Below are 20522 nucleotides of genomic sequence, written 5' to 3'. Positions count from 1 at the left end.
ATTTTCTCTGATAAATTGCTGTTCAAGGGAGCAACAAAAGAGTAACACTAAAAGAGCAAATAAACTGCTCTTACTATCAGAATGGGTGTTAATACTCTCATCTTCCTGAGAACCAGTAATACTGCCACTAGTAAAGGTGGGTGAGTTAGTGAAGGGGGTAATTCTGGACTTCAGGGATTTGGTTATCAGAACTTGATAATCAGGAAGATCACGATAGTGAAAATACAGCTGCAGCTAACATTTGGGCGTTTACTGTTTCCTAGTCTGACCTAAACGCTTTACTTGAGTATTTCAATTTAATCATTTAACCCTCCCCAGTAAAAGAGCGAGATTATCCCAATGGGCTATCTCTATGAAACGTATGACTTAATTTCTTTTTTATCATATCCATCCTTTTATCCTGAGTTCTGAATATCTGGCCTAACGGAGGTCATAAGATTTGGTAGATTAATTCAGTAACTAGCTTCACCTCTGAGAACACTTTAAAACAATGGTCAAAACCTAATAATGACAAAGGCTTCCATTCTCTCACTGGCCCCACGCACGCCGCATCAGACACTGTTCTGCACGAGGGCGTGACTTCCTAAGGCCGCCCCGCCCCAGGTTCTGCCCCAGGGCCCCGGCCACGCCCCCAGAAGCAGGCACCACCTCCTCCAGCCAAGAGCAGAAGTAACCTCGCGAGTGTATCTCGCGAGATCTAGTCCTCCTTGGCGAGATTTCGGTAACTGACGCAAAGCAGTATCTCGCGAGAGGTTGAACCGGAAAAGTGCTGGAAGGAAGCGAATTCCAACGAGATTCTGAAGTCAGGCTGTTCTCCTGGTTCCCGGGCGGCTTTGGCTGTCGGGCGATGTAGACTACTTGTTTGGCATCTCCTGGCGGGATGATGTTGACCCGGGTGAGGGTTGGGTCCCAGCCGGGCGTCTCTGACTGAACCAAACACATAATTCTTTAAGGGTCGAGGTGGCGAGGGCGGGGGCTGGGATGTGGGAACTTCGGGATCTCGGGGGTTGTCTGGTTTCACAGACCCAAGCCCGAGCTCGTGAGCATTCTCTGTCACTTACTTCCAAGACTTACCTCCGCCCCAGATAACTGCAGGCCAGCCCGCAGACTTCAGCTTTGCAGTGTAATGAAGGGTGTAAGCTATTCCCTTCAACTTGGAGCAGAAAGCCAGCTCCTCGAGGGCTGGGACTGTCACTGCCCTATCCTGGGAGCTTAGAAGATGCCTGTTGCGTCCATAGTTGACCCTCGATAAACTTTTCTTAGACGAGTAAAAAGAATTGCAAGGGAGTTTCCAAGGAAACGAGAGTGAGTTTTCTTCTGAATGAACTTTATTTTGGAATAATTCTGCATTTACCAAAATATTACAAAGATAATACAAACTTCCCATATGATTTTCACCTAGTTCCCCCTACTGTTTGTATCTAGAGTGACTTACTTAAATTAATTTTGATACTTTGACACAGCTTTCTGTGTTAACACCACTAGATTCTGCTGTGCCATTGCTTTATGTTTGAGCAAGAATCATCTGGAGAAACCCTGTTTTTTCATAAGATAGTGTATGGTAATACAGTTTGCTTATATGTGAGGTCCTGCTCCCATTCAAGAACTAATAATTATCTAAAAATGTGTTTTTAAGAAAAAAGACTGCTAATGGTGAAATTCAATAAATTTGTAATATCAGTGTGTGTCAGCAATGTTTTCTTATCATCATAGCTGAAAGCACAATCAGAGAGGAAGCTTGCAAAACAGATTTGCAAAGTTGTATTGGATCATTTTGAAAAGCAATATTCCAAAGAACTTGGAGATGCCTGGAATACAGTAAGGTTAGTATAATTCATCTCTTGATGCTTTATGATGGTATAAGAAATAAACCCTTTGGGGGGAGGAGTGCTGTGAGGATAAAAGATAAAGGAATCTAATCCTGGCTTCCATTTCCTGCCAACACTACAGAGGGAAGAACTAGGAGGAAGTAGATTGAATCATAGGGAGATTGAAGGGAGGGAAAACTGTAGTGATGATAAGCAAAAATTGTTACACCTTGCCTTGAGCAATTGCTTTGATCTTTCCAACAAGAGTGCCCACCAGTTTGACAAAATTAATTACGCTGTAACAGAACAATCTTAACACTTTTGAGAGTATTCCACTAGTTTCTGAAATTCAGAAGATACTACAACAGATCTTTAAAGGCAGCACCGCTTTATCTTAGCTAAAGTCACTTTATTTGGTAACAATATTCCTTCGCTGGGTCTGGCTGGCCATGTTTTGAACACATGTGCACACAAACACAGATCCTTTAAATATATTACACAAAACAGAAATATGGAAACTTTAATCCATAGAAGGGAGAGAAGTTTGATTTGAACGTTTAGTGAGTTTTGCCTTTCATCAGAATGTTACTCTGGATTCTTTCCTTTGAGTTCCTGATACAGTATAACTGTGGCCTGTGGGATACAAAGAGCAAGACAGTATCCATGTTCAGTTTGCTTTCAGTCTGGTGTTCATGGGGGAGGAGGAGCGTGGTGAAAACTATATAAAGCTCTAATTCCATCAGCATCATGATAGAAGTGGGCTGGGCAGGAGTACCTGATCTTACCTAACAAAGCCTGATGGTACCAGCAAAGGCCTGAGAGAAGCCAGGTGTTGGTGACTTACAGGAGTTACCTTGGCAAAAGTAACCAGGCATTTGATTGTGAAGTTAGGGGCAAAAACCCAGTACATTTTGCTCAGGGACAAAAAGTTACATGGCTATAGACTGGCTGGAACTTGGTCAGATGGTTGTTTTATTCATCTCTTTTTGGGGTCAACACAATAAGAATTTCTTTTACAAAAGACAGGTTTAAGCATTTTTTTTTTTTAAACAGAAATTAAGTCTTGACTAATAAAGTGAGGTAGTTCTGAGATAATTTTAGAAAAAAATGAAGCTTTTTTTAGTAACTTGTAAATACTGTAATATGAAAATGTGTAGTTTATAGTTGTGGTTTTTATTTCAAAACTACATTTTAAAATGAGTGCCTTCTATCACAGAGAAAAAAGGATAAAGAATCAGTAGTAAAGTGTGCAATAAATTCATGAGTTTTTCAGTGCAAAGGTACTCAAATAAAATACCGTATTACATGCTTGTTACTGCATTTCCCCAAAAATAAGACCAGCCGAACAATCAGCTCTAATGCATCTTTTGGAGCAAAAATTAATATAAGACCCCGTCTTGATATGATATATTTTATATGTATTATACTTATATTATCATATTATAATCCCGTTTTATAGTAAAATAAGGCTGGGTCTTGTATTAATTTTTGCTCCAAAAGATGCATTAGAGCTGATTGTCCGGCGAGGTCTTATCAGGGAAACATGGTATGTGCCAGGCAATACTAAATTTGTGTGATCATCAGAACAAACCTATTAGATTTGTTTCCCATTTTTTACCTGAGGAAACTGCAGAGTTTAAGTAACTTTCCCAAGTTCGCTCAACTAGTAAGTGGCAGAATTGGGATTTGTGCCCAAGCTCTCTGGTTCAAGAACTCCCTTTGCTCACCCCTATTCTATATGCCTCTCATACCTGTGATGTAATTAGACATACGTGAATTGTTTTTTTTAAAAAAAAACAAAAAACAGATTTCAAGAGGTATATTGTCTTCAGACTTTATAGTAATCTGGCTGCCCATACCCTGTAATGAGTTATTTTTTATTTAATGTGCTCAGACAGATTTATAAATTATTATTTGACCCTAAACAAAATGACCAGTGAACCTCATATCCATTTAATTAACTGTGCCTTCTGCTTCATCTACCTTTTTGTTGGGTTTTCATGGTAATTTAAGTTTTGCATAAACATGTGCTAAATTTGCCACAGGCAAAATAAAGGCTTTCTCAGCTTAGAAAGCAGCCTGAGCATGGAAGATGGCACAGGGAAATAAGAACAGAAATAGTTTTGTTTTTTAACTCTATTTGCAAGACATAATATTGTGTTCGTAATCCAGTTTGCAGAGTCTACTTCCAGGGACAGGCGAGTGCATTTTTATCCTACCTAGAAAATAATTTACTCAATATTTTCAGTTTCCTATAGTAGAGGGTAAGATTCAGTATTTATTTTAATTCTATTTTTTTGCAATAACCTTCTTACTGAGTCACCCTCTGAGCAGCCTTTTAAAGTTGGAGTTTATCCTGGTTCAGTTTTTGCTCTACGTATTGTGCTTCAGATGAGCTCATTAGTGACAGGACTTTAAACTTCCCTCAATATGCTGTCATCTCAAGCTGTGCAGTCCTTCCCAAGCTTCAGTCCCATACCTCTAAGTGTTTTTTGGCAATTTCACTTAGTTTCGTACCAGGCTAACTCAAAAGCATATTTTTATTTTTTTCCTTCCAAACCTGCATTATCATTTGGCTACTTGCATACTTTATCTCAATTGAAGGCATCACCACCAATCCAGTTTCCCTTCTCCTTTTCCACACTTTTACTACCTTTGTAGTAAAGAATGAACCTTACTCAAAAATGGGTCTTGCATTTGTCCTTAGGTCCTTGGAGGTGATCTCTAAGGCCCTGGCATGACTTACCTAAGAGTGTCTTTGTTTACCTGGGGGCTTGGGCCACATGGGAAAGTCTTCTAACATGGTTTATGCTGAGGGCAAATGATATCAGCTTGGCCTCTGGCCTTTGACCTCTGACCTCTGTAGGGGCTGGAGACTAGATATCAGCCAAATGGGCTGTTAATCACGTTTGTGTGACTGAGCCCCACTAAAATGTACACACCAAGGCTCTGGTGAGCCTCCGTGTTTGGCAATACTCCTGTGGGTATTGTCACACGTTGCTGCAGGGAAAAGTTATCCTTGTCCATGATTCCACTGGAGAAGACAACTGGTAGCTTCATGCTTTAAACTTTCCTGCACCCTACGCCATGCATCTCTTACCTTGACTGTTTTTAATCTGTATCTTTTTGCTGTTATAAAACGTAACCATAACCATGAGTATAACAGTGAGTTCTGTGTGTCCTCCTAGCTAATTACTAAACCTGAGAGTGGTCCTGAGGACCCTGAATTTACAGTTGGTGTCAGAAGTGAGGGTGGTCTTGGGGGTTCCCTATGCACTACCACACACCACTACCTGCCCCCGTCAAAATCTAACTGCTCACCGAATTTTGTTCTATCTGAGAAATTTCTGAATTGGGATCTCCTTTGTATTCCTACTATTACTCTTTAGTTAGCCCTCATCACTTCTTACCTAGCATATTGCAACAGGCCCTTTCCATAGTCTCCCACCTTTAAAATAATTTGTTTGCTTATTTTAGCAACCACTTTTATGGCACTGTATGCCAGGCAATGTCCTAATCTCTTTACATAATCCTAATCACTTTGTCATCCTCGGTTCTACCCTCTGGGGTAGTTATTATTTCCATTTTACAGACAGGCAAAGTGAGGCATATAGAGGTTAAGTAACTTGCCCAGTGATATACAGCTCACATTTGGAATAGCCTTGGGAGTATGTTTTATCCACTCTGTCATGTTGCTGCTTAATGCTGCCACATTCCATTGTGTCACTTCTGGAGTACAAACCACCTTTGCTCCCCTGCCACCTGCAGTATTATGTTGGGACTAAATATCTCATCACAGCTAGACAGGCTCCGTCATTCCTTTGGGACTGGAGATGCTGTTCCATCTGCCAGGAATGACCCTCTTCCTTCTTCCTCTGCACAATGGTTAAAGTATGGGTTCAGATTTCACCTCTGCATCTTACAGTGCTTGATGCTAAATACCTTAACATCTTAACATCTCTGGGCCTCACTACCCTTATTTGTGAAACTGGAAAAATAGTGTGTATTTCGCATAGTTATTTGGGAAGGTGAAATGAATTTTATATATGTAAAGAGCTTAGAATACTGTTTGACATATGGTAAGTCCCCGATAAGTTAGTCCCCGAACTGTTACTGTTATTAACCAAATCTCCATCAAGCTGTCCTTATACCCTTGGCAAAATTAGTTCTGCCCTTTGTATTTCCATTGCATTTTGTTGATACAGCTGTTGTATTTCTTTCAAGATTGTATTGTCATGATTTAGTGACTGACTTGTCTCTTTCCTTCCAAGGGAGGGTCTTGAAAAACTAACACCTTAAGACTTGGGCAAGTCACCTACTCGTTCACAAGTTAGGCATTGTGCTAAGCACTGGGGATACAAAGATGGATTATGCACATTCTACCCTCAAATATATATGAGAAGAGGATTAATTGGAAATTTTTGTGAACTTTGAAAATTTTATATGCACTTTGTAGCAAGCAAAGAAAAAAAGAGCCCCTTTTAAGTCTGGCCTGTCTGTACATATTTTTTTTTTTTTTAATTTGGACTCTGTCTTCACTAACCCAGAGTTCATATAGTTCACATATAGAGGGGAAAATACTATATCACCAGATTGCATTGCAAGAATCTGTGAAGGGGGTGGCGTGAGGTAGTTGGAGAAAACAGAAATTAATTAGTAGCTAGGTTTTCATTTTGTCCTTCTGTTGGTTTTACACACATTTTCGACCTTAATCTGTGCAAATCCCTGCAAAGTAGTAACTATAGCCCTTTTAAAGTCGGAGGTTAGAAAAAATGTCTATTTATGGTCTATCTAAACCTGTGACTTGCAAGTCCATGCCTTTTCATCTACCAAGTGTGCTGTGTGAAGGTCTGCAGTCCCAGCCTCATGATTGCCTGCACACATCTCACATAAGAGACTCCTTGTATGCAGTGTCTTTAGGGTTTTGTTGTCTCCACCAGAAACACTAACCTTCACTCATGACTTCTTATCTGAGGTACTGTGGATAACAAATATGGACATAGATTGCTCTTCTATGAGAGACAAGGAGGAAACAATGCCAAAAAAGAGTAGGAGGCAATTGGCTCATCATTAGAATTTTCGAAGAATAAAAATAAAATGGCTGGAAAACATACTTTGGTACACTTCCATGAATTGATTTATTCATTTCTAAACCAGACTTTAAAAATGATTGAATGAGCGCCCTCTAGTGGACTATAATAGCAAGAAAATAAAAGGGATTTCTATTTTTTTAACCGTGAAAATTTTAGTTGGTTTTGTAATCAGCAGGGTTATTTATACCAATCAGCAGGAATATAGCAATATCTAGATAAAATGATTATACAGGGAGGTAGGATGGAGATTAGGATAGTAACAGAAAAGACGAAAGTCACAGAAAAATTGAATGAAAATCATATAATTAAATAACAAACATTTTCCAGACAATACGTTATGCAATTTTTCAAGGAATATACAGGCAAGTTAGAGCAATCAACTTCTAGATCCTCAACTTCCTTATAAGCACTTTCAGAAAATTACTCAGCTCCACTGCGTGCCTAAGGGGGTGTGTATTCTCCTTTTCCAACCTACCCTATATGCCATTTTCCCCCGAAAATAAGACCTAGCCAAAAAATTAGTATAAGACCCAGTCTTATTTCACTATAATATAAGACTGTGTTTTATACAATATAATATAAGATGGGTCTTATTTCACTGTAATATAAGACCGGGTCTTATACAATATAATATAAGACTGGGTCTTATATTAATTTTTGCTCCAAAAGACACTTTAGAGCTGATGATCCGGCTAGATCTTATTTTCAGGGAAACACGGTAGTTGTCTTTGCCCCACTTTACAGAGAAAGGCACGCTGCACCATCCTGACTCTTCCACACTGCGTTGCTCCAGGTGTAAGAACCTCCATATGACGGAGACTGTTGGAATGTTATGGTAAGTGTTAGGAAAGTAAGTCACCAATGAGTAAAATTCTTTGACAGGTCAGAGAATTTTGTTGTTTTCAACAAAAGTAAAGGAGCCCCAGTTGAGTTATCAGCTAACAACTCATTTAAAATATTTTTGAAGTTAGGTATTAAGTTACTTGGGAATATAACTCAGTAAGAATTTTAACAAAAGGGAGACATTGCCATAACAAAATGTATTTAGTTCTCACCCATTTGTGTAAGTGAAGGTTTTTATCAGTCCTTATAAAAACACAAAATAGGAATAAAATTAATGTTGAACCCCAACTCATTATAGCACAAAGTAATAGTCTTCCCTAGAGCTACACACACACACACACACACACACACACACACACACACACTAATTTCATTAAAAGTCCATTTTTTATCAATTTTTCCTTTACATGTTTAATTATCAAATGTATAATAAGTTATTTTGATCAATTTGTACCAATAATTTTATTGATAATTGAATCTACAAGTTATTAAATACCATGTTAACATTTAGAAATTTAAGGCCACAGTGGAAGCAAATTTAGTATATATATGTATGTGTGGCAAATATAATGGTAATAAAAAAGTATTTCAAGCACAGTAATATATTAGGATAAAATTATATAGGAAAATAGAATGTAATACAAGAGAAAAGGAACAGTGTAAAATTTCCACCTGCTCAAGAAGAGTCCATGCATTTTTAAGTGGACAATGATGAGTTTCAAAATCTGGTATTTCAGTTCCACTGGATACATTTTAAAAAGTGGTATAATTTATATTTTAAAATGTCAATATTTACAGTACGCTGGAAATCATATTCTTAAATATATGGTGAAGATTTTGATGTCAACTGAAAATGTGCCAGAGGGTACATAGTTTTTTCTCAATGACATCAGTGAATATCCTAGGAAAACATTTACAGGTTGCTGACCTTTTGAGTCCCAGTTCTGCTAGCTCCTAGTGTACTTGAACTTCTGGCTTTGGAGACCAGTATGCGGAACAGCTTCAGACTCCTCATGAATTTTGGGAGGAAGCCTGGAGTGTGGTACCTGGTCAGTGTCTTCTTGCGTCTTCTAATGTCTACCTCACTACTACCATGTTTCCCCGAAAATAAGACCTAGCTGGACAATCTACTCTAATGTGTCTTTTGGAGCAAAAATTAATATAAAAGACTGGGTCTTATATTAATTTTTATTATTATAGTAAAATAAGACCAGTATATAATATAATAATATAATACCAATTTTTGCTCCAAAAGACGCATTAGAGCTGATTGTCCGACTAGGTCTTATTTTCGAGGAAACAGGGTAGCTGCTGGGCTACTCAGTGCTTTGGACTTGAGTAGCCACTAGCCTGCCAGCCCCAGGTTGTCATCCCCCCAATGCAAGCACTGGAGGGTGTGTGTATCTGTTGAGGGGAGAGGTAGGTCACTAGAAAGTGGATGCAGAGGGAACTAAGCGCCACAATAATACACCTGTTTGCTTTCTCAGGACTAGGAAGCACCAGCCTGTCCCTTCACTGAGTTTGCCGTGCTGAAGCTGGTCCTCAGGGCAGAGTGTGTCAAGCTATTCCCTTAGTTAGAGACATTGTTATCTATAACAGCAGGAAGGCCAGGGTCACTGGCGCTATGTGAGGGTTGGGGTGGAAATTCTCTGCTCCTCCCCGGTGTACCATTAGTGCTCCAGTGTCAGGGTCTCACACTCCTGCTAGGCTTCAAAGCCAGCCGTATTTTAAATCAGTTACTTCTGCTTATTAACGATGTGACCTTGGGTACGTTACCAAACTCTGAAAGCCTCAGTTACCTAACGTCTAAAACGGGGTAATAGCTGCCCCTCACAGTTGTTGTGATGGTTAAGAGAGGTCAGCATGTAAAATGCACATTGTAAACATCCGATGAGTAAATTTCATTAATGTTATCAGGGTGAGGATTGGGTGTTAGACAGAAAGGCCTCCCGGGGAAGATAAAGCCTAAACTGCCCTTGAGCGGAGAGTAGGAGAGTCAGCGACAGGTTAGGGAGAGGGAGCAGTTTATGGTGAGCCTGGTAAAGGCTAAAGAAAACTTAGTCCAGGGAATTCAAGAATGTTAGTAGGGCTGGGCATAAATTAGGAGGGATCAGAAAATTTATTTGTTCTAAATAAGGCCTTATTTTGCTCCTGTTAAAGAGTGAGATAGAATAATTTCAGAAGACTCTTCCTCACTTTGCCATAAGTACAGTGGTATCTCGGTTTTTTTAACATAATCCGTTCCAGAAGACCATTCGAGTTCTGAAACGTTCGAAAACCAAGGCACGGTTTCCCCATAGAAAGTAATGCAAAAATGGATTAATCCGTTCCAGACCTTTAAAATCAACCCCTCAAACTGCAAATTTAGCATGAATTTTACTATCTAATGATACCATAGATCCATAAAATTTATGGCGTTCGTAAACCGAAATGTTCATCAATGGAGACGTTTGAAAACCGAGGTACCACTGTACTTGTTTTTAAATCTATTGAAGCTCTCTCCACCAGAGTCTTTCAATGGTTTCTCATCACTTATAAGCTAAAATTAAAAAACTTTATCATATTATACTTGACCCTTATAATCGTCTGCCACAAGATACGCCAGACTACTTTTAATTCCCAAACGCACTGCCCTTCCTCACACCTCTATGCCTGCGCATGTGCTATTATTGCCTTCACCCTGGAACCTCTTTCTCGTTGCATCCTATGGCTAATTCTTCCTCATCCTTCACGATAGTGGATAATGCACAAAAATCAGTAGTGTTCCTGAGTTAATAATAATGCTTTTATACAATAAGGTTAAGAGGAAATATGCAAGATTAATAACCTTTACTGAGGCATCTGAAAGAATGTGAATAAATGAAGAACATCTTAGAGTCAGGGTTGGAAAGACTGAATACAGTCAAGATGTTAATTCTCCCCAAATTGAGTGCGTTTACTATAATCCTAATCAGGTTACTATCTATCTCTCTACTCAAATATTTTATAATTATTTTAATTGACCAACTAATTCTAAAGTTCACCTGAAAGAATAAGCATTCTAAAATAGTTTTAGAAATTTGAAGGAAAAAACAATGGAGATTTGCCCTGTCAGATAGTAACCAATTGAAAGTGCCCTACCCTTTGGTAGCTAAGGGGTGGACGCATGAGGTAAGCCAAGCCACTCTAATTTATATTAATGATGTTCCTGACTGTCATTTCTGTTACTACATGACTCAAAACCCTGGGTAGGTTTTCACCCAGTTTAGAGGGTAAGATTAGGATGGATTGACATAAGATTTACAACAGTGGCGTTCACAGGTTTTTCTTTGGGGTCCATTTTAATGCAGTGGTTCCGAAAGGGTGGTCCTGGGGGTCAGCAGTGTATCACTATCACATGAAGACTTGCTATAAATGCAAATTCTCAGGCCCCACCTCAGCCCTACTGCATCAGAAACCCTGGGGTTAGGGCCCAGCAGTCTTCTACAGACACTTGATGCATGCTAAAGTTTGTGAGGCACATTCTCAAAGAAAGAGGTGGCCATCTTCCAGAGTGGCTGAAACAGATACACCGGGCTAATAGGACGCATCATCGTAGTAAGAGGCAGTACAAGGAGAAAGCAGTTTCACGTACTACTAGGCCCTGATTAAAATTCACAGGGCACACTTCAAGTCATAGGCTTGTTACATTTCAATCCAGCCGAGCCTCGCATAGGCAACTCCAGGGTGAGCAGCAGCTGCAGTTTATTTAATTGACCATGGTTAATGAGGCTCCCAAATAACTCAGCTAGAAAGGTCAGCTCGTAAATAAATATTTCCTGCTGTATAATCTGTCAGTTGATGTGATCCTGTGATTGTCAAGAGATCTAACTGTTGGACCAAATGAAAAATTAGGAAGGTAAATCTGCAGGGGGCGGGGGGAGAACGTGCAGTATCCATCCATAAGTGATTTTTAAACCATCCTTAGTTTTTGTATCATCTGAGCCACTGAGCCCCTCATTAACTCTGTTACTGTAGAGTTCACTGTAGTTAGCTTTTCATACTTTTATCTTCATAAAGAAAAGTTGAGCACTCCCTAATTCAACCACCCTTTAATGATAGAACTTTTCCTTCCAGTATTAATAGTCTCAGGTTTTAAATGTTGTCTCTAAGAAAAACACTTTGTTGTGCAAAGAGTGATAGACTCAAATCTATTTTGATGGATGTAGAGGTATGTAAAGGCAGACCATGATGTTTTTTAGCAAGATATTCTGCTGGCAGGGACTTGGCTGAGGCAAGTGAGGCATTCCTCGATGGTACAGAATTTGAGGGGTACCTAAAACCGGATGATCAAGATAAGTAATATTTTAATAGCCGACACTGGTACAAAAGAAAAAAATCCATGATGAACAAAATATCAAACATTTAAATAGAGATGTGATCATAAGTGCTGGGTTGAGTCCTACCAGAGCCTGAGGTAGAAGAAAAAGTCAGTGATATTGATCCTGGCTCTGACAATCTCAGGGAAGTAAGGTGTGAAGCTAGGGCCCATTTGCTTGATAAGTAATAGAAATTGTATTGGTGTGTATAATAATGTTCCCTTGCTTTCCTATTTCTAGGTATGTACTGACATCCCCATCATGCTGGCAACATGCTGTCCTTCTTAACCGATTCAATTACCCTTTTGAACTGGAAAAGGATTTACATTTGAAGGGCTATCACACACTCTTCCAAGGATCTTTACCCTATTATCCTAAATCAATGAAGTGTTACCTGAGCAGAATTCCCAGCAGGATGCCTTCAGAAAGACACCAAATTGGAAACTTAAAAAAATACTATCTCCTGAATGCTGCTTCTCTTCTCCCAGTCCTGGCTCTGGAATTAAGGGATGGAGAGAAGGTTCTGGATCTGTGTGCTGCTCCTGGGGGCAAGTCAGTGGCTCTGCTGCAGTGTGCTCATCCAGGTAGGTGTGCACTGCTTTCAGTGATCGGCCACTCTCCATCTGGTGTCAAATGCTTTGAAAGTATATGGGGAGAAATGTAAGCTTTAGTTTGCAGACTTTGAAACCTGAAAACCAGGACAGTGTGGAGCGAATGGAAATTTTAGCTGAGGAAATCAGTGTAAATGACCTTTTTTTTTCCCAGCTACTTAATCCTAGCATGTAATTGGGAACACAACTACAATAACATTTTGGGATTGAAAATCTATCAGATAATATGAATCCTCATAGGCTAGTGACAAAGATTTTTTAATTTTATTACTTTTATACTCGAGAGTCTTATATTGGTATCCTTGTCATAATTCTATGCAATAGAAACATATACATTTAAAATAATTTTTTGAATCATTGGACCATAACGTTCTAAGGTAGTTTGGCCCAATAGAAATATCATGTGATGTTTATATATCATTTAAAAATTTAGAGTAGTCTCTGTGGGGGCTAAAAAAAATATTTTTTCCTTGCTAATAACCAAATTAACAGAGACGGATTAACAGGAGAAAATGTCCAAAGTTTATTAGTGTGTACATGCAAGGGGGTGTCATAAGATGTGAGACCCCAAAATGCATTGGGCAGTTGAGGTTTATATGTTGTTATGGACAAAGGAGAAAGGGGGCGGGGGCCTGAGATTTCAAAGGAAATAGTGATTACCAGGTAGTTGAGGAGAGGAGAACACACAAGGCGGGAAAATTCTTGCTAGACAACCCAGAAACAGCGGGACCCGGGAGGTGGTCTAGTGAGCAGCCCCCCACCCCTCCCCGCTCGGAGCCTTCATGTGTATCATACTTGATTCACAGTAGGCTAAGGGGCATATGGTAAGATTTCTTTTCTGGCGCAGGTCTTTCCATGTGGATCTCTTGGGCAGGAAAGGGGGAGGGTCAAACAATCTTTCTGAGTCTTGTTTCTTAATAACCAGCTTAAAATTAGTATCCCCAAAGGTGGTTTTAGGATGGCAAAACTTTGGTTCCATTCATCTCCTTAGAAAGGTAGAAACAAACAGACGAAATTAATAATACATTATAACCCAGTACATCCCAAATATCGTTTCAACATGTAATCAAAATAAAAATTATTCACGAGATATTTTGCATTCTCATTTTATTGCAGAGACTCACAATGGGCATGTATTTTACACTTCCAGTGCATTTCACTTTTAACTGGCCACACTGCAGGCTCAGGGCCCCATGCAGCAAGTGGATGTAATACTGGACAATGCAATTCTGAAAGATTTTAAAAGTTGTTTTGAAATGACGTGTCATTATCATTACTATTAGTACAGAAATGATGACATGTATGTAATATACACTTTCCTAAATATTTGTTAAAAGTAATTAGTCAACATTCATCTTAAATTATTTTCTTAACGAGATTATGGGGCTTTTTTTAAAAAATTCAGGTTTCCCTGGGTGAATATTACTTATGGCTAAATGAGACAGAATTCAGCATCAATTCTGTCTGGTTTTTGTTTGTTTGATGGTTTCGTTTTTATAATGCAAATGCTGGAAAAGATGGAAATGGTGGGAGTTGTGTTATAGTAGTTTCACTAGTTCCTTAAACTTCTGAATTATAACCCCACATCACACACTTTTCATCCAGCCTTATTTTAATGATCTACTAAGTGAGCACTCTTTAGGTCTGTTTTTATTTTGTCGGAGGCAAAAGATTGGAATCATCTCAAGGACAAAAGGCTGTGTCTGTCCCCTAATTGTCAGACTCTTTCCTGTTCCCACAAGGCACCAGTGTGTTGAACTTTGGTGCTTTGGAGGTTTCCACACCCTGGCACAGCTTGCCCTTGTAGGAGTCTGGATGGGTGGGAAGCTTGCTCCTCACTTGTAAAGTTGGTGAATGGCCCTTGTGAAAGGAGATGCTCTGACTCAAGGCTTCTCCTCCTGTAGGAAGCGAATCTGAAAATGAATTTTTTTGAAACTGTCCATGCCCCCATATTCCTTAGAAAGTTGTTATGTATCCCCAGGGCATGCATACCCCAGTTTGAAGACTGCTTGCTGATTTACATCTCCGTTGGAGAGCACTCCCTGTTGAAAGAGATTACAAAATCGTTCTATGAGAACTGTGAATTCAGGTGTACTAAGAAGTGGTGCAAATAAATGTATCAGTTAACTGTATATTTAGGAGAAAACATCCTGTGTGTTTCAGAATTGTGGTTAAAACTCTGTTAGTCAAACTTGCTGTATTTTTTACGTAAGAAATCACAACAAAAGAGATTATTTTGAAAAGGTATTTTTCATTTTTATAATTTGAAATGAAGTTTTATGGAATCATAAGGAGTATTTATCTTTACTGTCACTCTTTCTGTGTTCTTTGACAGTATTTTTTTGGTTGTTAAATCAGTTTTGAAAATAGAATTTTTAGTATTGTAAAAAATGGGAGAGAAATGTCAATTTTTTGGTACTGTTTTGAAGAGAGGGCATTTTAATCCTAAATTGTCCTTATTAGTAGACTATAAATATCTTATATGCTTAGGTAGGGAAGGTGATTTGATCAGGAATCCAAAGGCAAACTGATACATTGTAGGACTTTTAAGTGGAAAGAACCTTCCTGTCCTACCTCAAGGACAATGAGCTACAGGCAGTGTTCCAAGTAAAGTAGCTTTTCATCTAAGTAGGACTAATGATAATGGTTTACTAAGAAATATAGATGTCTTCATGCTGATGCTCAAAGACCAAATTAGGTTAGCTGCAGTGCTTGGATTTGGAATGCAGAAGCAATGAGAATCAAACCTTTCATAAGCAAAACTTAAAATGATGGCTACAGTAAATGAGCATTTATACACCAGATTTCTTTAGATCAGTATTGGCCTTCATTCTGGGCCAGGAGGCTCACAGCTCTGAATGATTAAAACCTCATGTTTTAAGATGATTTAAAAAATCATTCCACTTCTCTGTTGGTCCAGCTGCTTCCATCTGTTAGCGCAGTGACAGACTGTCCATTGTTTTTATTCATTTGTTTGGGTTTTTGTCAACACGGCCTTTGATATGTCCTGGTCTTAACAGAAAAAGAGCAAACAATTCAGATTCTAAGTAGGAAAACATTAATATAGAAGAATGACCTAGCTTGGTGGAGTGGCTTAACTTTCTTGCTGAGAGCTGTATCCCTCTGGGCATGAAATCTCTCTGCTGACAGAGAAGATTAGAAGCACTCCTTTCTTTACTGAATTCCTTAGCCCTCCTTCCAGGGACCTCATACCGCCAGGCCTTTCTCACATGTATATGTAGGTACCATTTTCCTTGCCCTCCTCCCCTGCCCATTTCTTTTCATTCTTTAGGTTTTCACTCAGGAATCAACTTTCCTGGAAAGCCTTTCCTGAATTCCCTGCATTAGGTGCACCTTCTTTGTGGTCATAATAAAAGTCATAAGCATTTTGGAGCACTCAGCATGTGCCACGGACTGTATTAATCACATTGCATAAATCTGTGTTGTTCAGACATTTGTAGTAGTCTCTGCTTCCAGCGTCTTAGGTTGCATCTGTCTGATGTCGTAGGGCTCTGAGGAACAGTGTGACTGTCACTGGTGTACATGATCTCATGGAACTCTGCAACCCATGATTTGGGCATTATTATCTTCATTTTAAAAATAAAACAGACAAAGAGAAGTGAACTGAATGGCCCTAGGTGAGTGGCAGAGCTGGGATCTGAACTCCAGTGTTCACTAATATATAACTCCTTGACGCGTTCTGCGTTCTGGCAGTGGAACTCAGCTGCTGCCTTACCCAGCATCCTCCATTGCACAGTTTGTTCATTATTTTTGTGTCTGTAGCAGCTAACACTGCCCAGTCCATAACAGGTGCTTAATAAACCAGAACCTATAATGGTTATACTCTCAAGTGTGTATTAATCTGTCGTCTACCACGTTTTAACAAGTTCATTATTACCATTTTGGATTTTTTTGTGAATTTGTTAACATTGTTTCCAGGTAGCTCAAAGAATCTTATTAGCCTTTACAGCACTTTTAATATATGGAAAGTATCATTCCAATTTTTACACTGAAAGGAACATATAAAACAATTGTGTTATAGCTTATGCTCCAAGGAATAGTTAGCAGAACTGAAAACAAGCAGAATTGTTGTTGTCTAAGTTAGGTATATCAAAATAAATAAATGAATGGAACTTATAGTTTCAGTTCCTTTCCATGGACCAAAGGCTGCCACACATAAAGTCTCAATGATTTATTGAGGAATTTGGTAAATTTACCCCCTTTCATACTTAGATGGAAAAAAAATACCAAGGTTTTCTTTATTTTTGACAGTCTAAGCATAAAATTAATTTTATCTCAATGTGGCAAGTCTTAGTATCTATATGAAACATGGATGCCTTATAATGCATATATTAAAAAGTTTAACCAACGTAAGACTATTTCAAATAAAATCCATATCTGAGCAAAACAACAATATATCATAAAGTTATATTTCAACTAGGAGCTATTTTAAAACGCTGAATTGAGAATCTTTACTAAAGCTATAATTTATTGAAAAGCTGCCTGATTTTCAGTTGTAGCAATTTTAGTATTCTTTATTACAATGGCATGTTTCAAATTACGTCAGCCCCATTTAATGAGCACATACTATGTGCTTGGCATTGGATGGTAGGTATAGAGCTGTGAGGGATATAGAAATGACTAAGACTTCTGTTGCCGGCAGTGTAACAGTCTCCTAACCAGCCCTTCTGCTGCAAACAACCTAGAAAATGTAGGACATAATATTTAAGGAAAACAAAATATTTTTTAAATGTATTAATCATCTCCAAATATTCCCTGGCCAAAATCTAAGAGACAGAGGGAAGGAACCTAGAAGGTAAATAGAGCATCAAAGCCAGCTTTTGGCTTGAGTGCATTTGCTTACCCTGAAAAACATGCATGTTGATTTCATGAAAATGTGGGAATAGAGGAGAAAGCCAGAGCCTGCCCAAGTAGTGCATCTACTAGGAGACTAAGTTACATAGAGTTGAGGCACCATAGTGCTATTCCCTCCATGGAAGGTAAACTAGGAAGAAATTGTCCTCTCCAAGGGACTGAAAGGAAAACTGTCTTCAGCTTTGGTGGGAGGGGGGAGGATTGGAAACACCCTCTGAAATTTTGTAACCACATTGGTTAAGCCAATGTCCACCATTCTAGCAAGATTGCAGAACACTGAAAATAAAGGGAAGATGTTATGGGAGCCTGAGAGGACAGACAGTTTACCTGCAGAGGGACAGACGTTAGACGGGGTTGACCTTTGAGAGTAACAGAGGAATGATGTTTTCCATGTGCTAAGAAAAGATGACTACGAGTCCCGAAATATATTCACCTGAGTATCTCAGAAGAGCCAAAGTGAAATGGACTTTTTTTTAGACAAAGAGAGAGAGTGTAAGAGCTTGTCACCAACAATTCTGAAGGATGTGCTTCAGGAAAAAGGAAAGTCATTCTAGTTGGAAGATAGAAGATACAAAAAGAAATGAAGAGCAAAGAAGGTGGGAAATATATGGAAAAATCTAATAGTCATTCACTATAGAAGACAATGATGATAATGTTTTGTGCAGTTAAAAAATGTAAGTCCAAATAAAACCCAAATGTATAATAAAAATAGCATCTAATTTGGGAAGGAGTCTTATAAGATTCTTGTTATCTTTTAGGAAAAATGGTGAAGATAGACTTAATTTAGATTTTCTTTTACATATCCACGTTAAAACCTTTAGGGTTACTACTAAAAGAATAGAAATAGAATGTAAAATATTTAAACCAAAAAAGGGAGAAATGCAATGAAAGATAATTAAGACATTTTGTTTCCTTTGAGGCTCTTAGTATCTGGTAAGCAGTGGTGGAGACAAGGGGTGACTTTGCGGGGCTCCCTTGGCCCCAGTTTAGGAATCACCACAGATGCATTTAGTTTCACCTTTCCTCCTCCCCCCCCCCCCCCCACCTCAAGGCCTGAGCAGCTTTGAATTGTTTCCAGACTGGACGAACCCTGGCAAAGGCTTATGCCATTCCTGCAGGCCTCTGCTGCTAATGCTTCCTACCAGTGCCATAAACTAAGGAGCCTCCGAATGGGTGCCAGCTGACAAGCAGAGGTTACCACACCTGGGTGCTTGCTGAACCTGGCCTTGGGACTCTCTGGCTTCCTAAGCACTTGCCTGGAGGGGCCAGGTAGCACGAACCGAAAGCGGGTAGGACTTTTCAGCTCTTGGAATGGACTTGAACCGATGAGATGCAGGAGACAGGAAGAAGCCCTCAGATTATTTGTTCTTTCTCCCGATTCTACTAAACCTCACAATGTCTTCCAAGGCTCTGTAATGTCAAACTCCGGACCTATCCTGACAGACTAAGCAAAGCTGTCATCAGCTTGGTTACAAAGCCTCTTATATTTGTGCTCCCTCCTTGAATGATTTACTTTTTTTCTCTCTTGCGTTTGCTTCCCTGGGATCCCACCCCTGCCATAACATAAACTTTTGTCTTAGACTGTTTTCTAGTGATCTCCGGCTAAAACAAGAACTTTCAGACACCTATTCATAAGCTGCATTAGCGAATCCTCCAAAACCACCCCAAATAAAAATGTAACTAAATAGTAAAAAGTGTACTACCTGTGCAAATGCAGCTTTAAGGCGAGTTTCTACTGCTTCCCCCATTTCTGAAAAATTGATGCCATCTCCTGAGCTCTTTCCATATAGAAATTTGGAACCCTGCTAGTAGAAAAGGTGAGTAATACACCTGAACACCTCTCATATGAGATAAAATATGGTAAGTTCTATAGGAGAGGAAAAAGTATGTTTTAGAAATGGACTAGTCAGTCAGGTTTGGTGGAGCACAGAATATGCTTGTGAAATAGTGGGAGGTTAAAATCAAAAGGTTGTCTTGAGATCTCAGTATTATAGACCTTGAATTAAAGACTAAGTGTCTGAACTTTATTTAGTGGATAATGGGCAGGTATTAAAAGTTTTTAACAGTGGAGTAACAATCAGAAAAAAACAACATGTGTACAGATATATAGGTATATAGATGTATACGCACGTGTAGTTGTATATACATATATGTATTTGAGTAAAGGGTTTACAAAAAATTTCTCCCCCTCTACATTAGAATTTCACCTTCAATTAGATCTCTCTGTTTCCCTGGTGACCTGACAGAGATCATCACTATTTCCAAGGAACATTGCTTATGGTAAAAATGACTCTGACTGGTACAGTGCACGGGGAGAAAGAATAAATCAACACTAGCGACAAGCTGGGAGTGCCATGCTTTGAGCCTCCCTGAGTGCAGTGAGTTTTGCAATTGAGCATGTCTATTGTGGGGACCTGGAAGCTGTGTCTGTGGAGTTATTAGAAGAGGTGTTGGCACCTGTGAGACATGAGGTTTTTAAGACAGGACAGCTCCTTCACCTGCCCAATGTGAGCCTTACCTTCTTGAACCTGAATTACCACCTGTGTGGACCACCACAAGGCCTTCCACGAAAGATGCATGTCTTACCCAGCCCTTTAGGCAAGCTGAGGTTCCTGTCCTGTGTAGGAAGATGACAAATGTGGCCTACTTGAATGTTTAGTAGAATCTAATGAAAATCTAGTGGTTGAAAAGACCACCGTAAATAAGACCCAAAACCTAGAAATTATAAAAGTGATATGACTGGCTATAAAAAAATTGTGAAACTTGTACATTAAAAAAGATACCACAAATAAATTCAGAGGACAATTTAGGAAACATATTTAGAAATTAGATAGCAGATAAAGGGTTAATATCTATAATATTAGATATGTCTTACCTGTTAATAAGACAAATAAATACAGCAATGGAAAAAAGGGGCAACAGATAAGAATAGGCACTTGACATAAAAGCAAAACC

General features: G+C 39.0%; 1 protein-coding gene across 2 annotated transcripts in view; it reads left to right on the top strand.

Moving 5' to 3' along the window:
* Positions 1 to 739: 739 nt before the first annotated feature.
* Positions 740 to 20522, top strand: part of NSUN3 (NOP2/Sun RNA methyltransferase 3) — a 48254-nt gene continuing 28471 nt past the window's right edge. Inside the window, exons 1-3 of one of the 2 annotated variants that reach the window (XM_019755536.3) lie at positions 740 to 895; positions 1714 to 1823; positions 12322 to 12665. In XM_019755536.3, the coding sequence (XP_019611095.2) occupies positions 881 to 895; positions 1714 to 1823; positions 12322 to 12665 (469 nt within the window). In that variant the 5' untranslated portion in view covers positions 740 to 880. Of the gene's footprint in view, positions 896 to 1713; positions 1824 to 7645; positions 7737 to 12321; positions 12666 to 20522 lie in introns of those variants that run through there. The other variant, XM_019755537.3, reaches the window with a different exon arrangement.

This window comes from Rhinolophus sinicus, chromosome 17 (assembly GCF_057876585.1).
Source record: "Rhinolophus sinicus isolate RSI-liver-muscle chromosome 17, RSI-T2T, whole genome shotgun sequence".
In the NCBI taxonomy this organism is placed as follows: Eukaryota; Metazoa; Chordata; class Mammalia; order Chiroptera; family Rhinolophidae; genus Rhinolophus; species Rhinolophus sinicus.
This window is presented reverse-complemented; position numbering and strand designations above follow the sequence as displayed.